Source organism: Castor canadensis, chromosome 2, assembly GCF_047511655.1.
Source record: "Castor canadensis chromosome 2, mCasCan1.hap1v2, whole genome shotgun sequence".
In the NCBI taxonomy this organism is placed as follows: Eukaryota; Metazoa; Chordata; class Mammalia; order Rodentia; family Castoridae; genus Castor; species Castor canadensis.
The window spans coordinates 176,802,503-176,804,781 of NC_133387.1; the positions used below are offsets into that span (position 1 = coordinate 176,802,503).

The 2,279-nt window shown below is 42.9% G+C and overlaps 1 protein-coding gene across 1 annotated transcript; it reads left to right on the forward strand.

Annotated features, from left to right (window-relative positions):
- Positions 1 to 920: 920 nt before the first annotated feature.
- LOC109677206 (olfactory receptor 8G1-like) lies at positions 921 to 1,862 on the forward strand. Its single transcript, XM_020153322.1, has one exon. The coding sequence runs from the start codon at positions 924 to 926 to the stop codon at positions 1,860 to 1,862; it is 939 nt and encodes a 312-aa protein (XP_020008911.1). The 5' UTR covers positions 921 to 923.
- Positions 1,863 to 2,279: the final 417 nt, after the last annotated feature.

Sequence of the window (2,279 nt, forward strand, 5' to 3'; positions counted from 1 at the left end):
AGTATTAGCTAACTTATAATAAATTAACAAAACCAAGAAAGTAGGAGAAAAAAGAAGAAAAAGAATTAGAAAAAAAAAGGAGAACCAAAGAGGGAGAGATGATGGACAATCAAACAGTGAACATGACAAACAAACAGTTAAAGAAAAGAAAAAAAAAAGATCCCCAGTTCAGGAACAGTAGAATTTCAGTCTTAGTAGTACTGGTGTTACTCCTTTAGCATCCAGTGCTTTTTGTCTGTGTCTTCTAGGAAGGTTTGGAGCATATGTCTTGTTGTGCTGGAGTCCTCCTGTGGTGGGGAGTGGCTGGTGTGTAGGTGGGCTGTCTGGGCGGTAGCCCAGAAGGCTGGCAGGGCAGCAGCCTGGTGGGCCATCAGGGTGGTGGCCTGGGGTGTCAGTGGGCTGTCATTCATGGCAGTGGCCTGATGGGTCTGCAGGGCAGATGCCTGACGAGGTGGCAGGAGGGCAGCAGCCCACCTGTTCTTTCAGTGTATCATGACATGAAGAAGTCTTCCATAGGCTAGGGTTTCAGGGTGCTGAAGTTTCAGCTCTCCCTGGTGCTTTCCCTAGCCAAGGGTGACTCTAGCATCTCAGCAAGGTCCCTAATTCCCAGAGCTCAGGGAGTCTGCTTCTGTTTCCCAGTCACCATTTTGGATAATCTCCTAGGTGGTTTTTAATTCACTCTCTTGCTTCATTACCCCAGGTAAAATGTGAGTATGAAGTTGAATTTCAGTGCAAGGAGTGCACATGCTGTCATATTCATTATGTTAGGTGGTGGAAAGGCTTTCAGTCCTTCACCATTTAGAATTGTATTGGCTGTGAGTATTTGTGGAAACTGTTGCTATTTCTCAACACATTAAATGATAGGAAAATAAATAGTAACCTTACAATTTGTCTTCTCTTCCTACACCAAATTCCAGGAGAATATGGCAGAAGGAAATTATTCCACAGTGACTGAGTTTGTCCTTGCTGGATTAACAGAGAAACCTGAGCTCCAGCTGCCCCTCTTCCTCCTCTTCCTTGGATTCTATGTGATCACAGTGGTGGGGAACCTGGGCATGGTCATCCTGATTGGGCTCAGTTCTCACTTGCACACTCCCATGTACTATTTCCTTGCCAGTCTTTCCTTCATTGACTTGTGCCAGTCCACTATCATTACTCCCAAAATGCTAGTGAACTTTGTGACAGAGAAGAACATCATTTCCTACCCTGAATGCATAGCTCAGTTTTATGTCTTCTGTGTTTTTGTTATTGCAGAATGTCACATGTTGGCTGCCATGGCATATGACCACTATGTTGCCATCTGTAACCCCTTGCTTTACAAAGTTTCCATGTCCTCTCAGATCTGTACCTGGATGGTACTTAGTGTGTATGGCATGGGCTTAATTGGTGCTACCAGTCACACAGTATGCATACTAAGACTGAGTTTCTGTAAGGCTGATGTAATAAATCATTACTTCTGTGATCTATATCCTGTATTGGGGCTCTCCTGCTCTAGTATTTTCATTAATGAAGTAGTAGGTCTGTGTTTCTGTGCTTTTAATATTGTTGTCCCAAGTCTGATCATCTTTTGCTCTTACATCTTTATAATTGCCAGCATCCTCCACATTCACTCCACTGAAGGCAGGTCCAAAGCCTTCAGCACCTGCAGCTCTCACATTGCTGCTCTTGCCCTCTTCTATGGTTCTACAACATTCATGTACCTGCAGCCTCCATCTGTCAGATCCATGGACCAAGGCAAAGTGTCCTCTGTGTTTTATACCATTATTGTACCCATGCTGAACCCCTTGATCTATAGTCTGAGGAATAAGGATGTCAAATTTGCCCTAATTAAGTTGCTTGTGAAAAAGAGTATATTGTTTTAGCAAAAAGCAAATTATAATTTTTGAACTGGGTTTGGCAGCTCATGCCTGCAATCCCAGCTTCTGCTCAGGAGTTGGAGACAGAGTATACAGGTTTCATGCCAATAGGGATAGTTAACATGAGACCGTTTTTAAAAACAATCCTAAAACAATAAGAACTAGGGAGTAGATCAAGTGGTACCTTGCAAATAAGTGGCCTTGCATTCTAACCTAAGTACTTCAAAAGAAATAAAGAGATGTCTACAATCTGTAGCTGCTTTGTACCACAACATGCCAAAGACAGCCTTGAATGTTCATGATTCATAAGACAACTACAAATACTTGGTTATGTGAAAGAAAGATTTCAGTGGCAGAAGTGTATTCAGGGTTCATCAACATGGAAGTCATCATGTCTCTGTGATGTCCCAGAGTCTATCCACC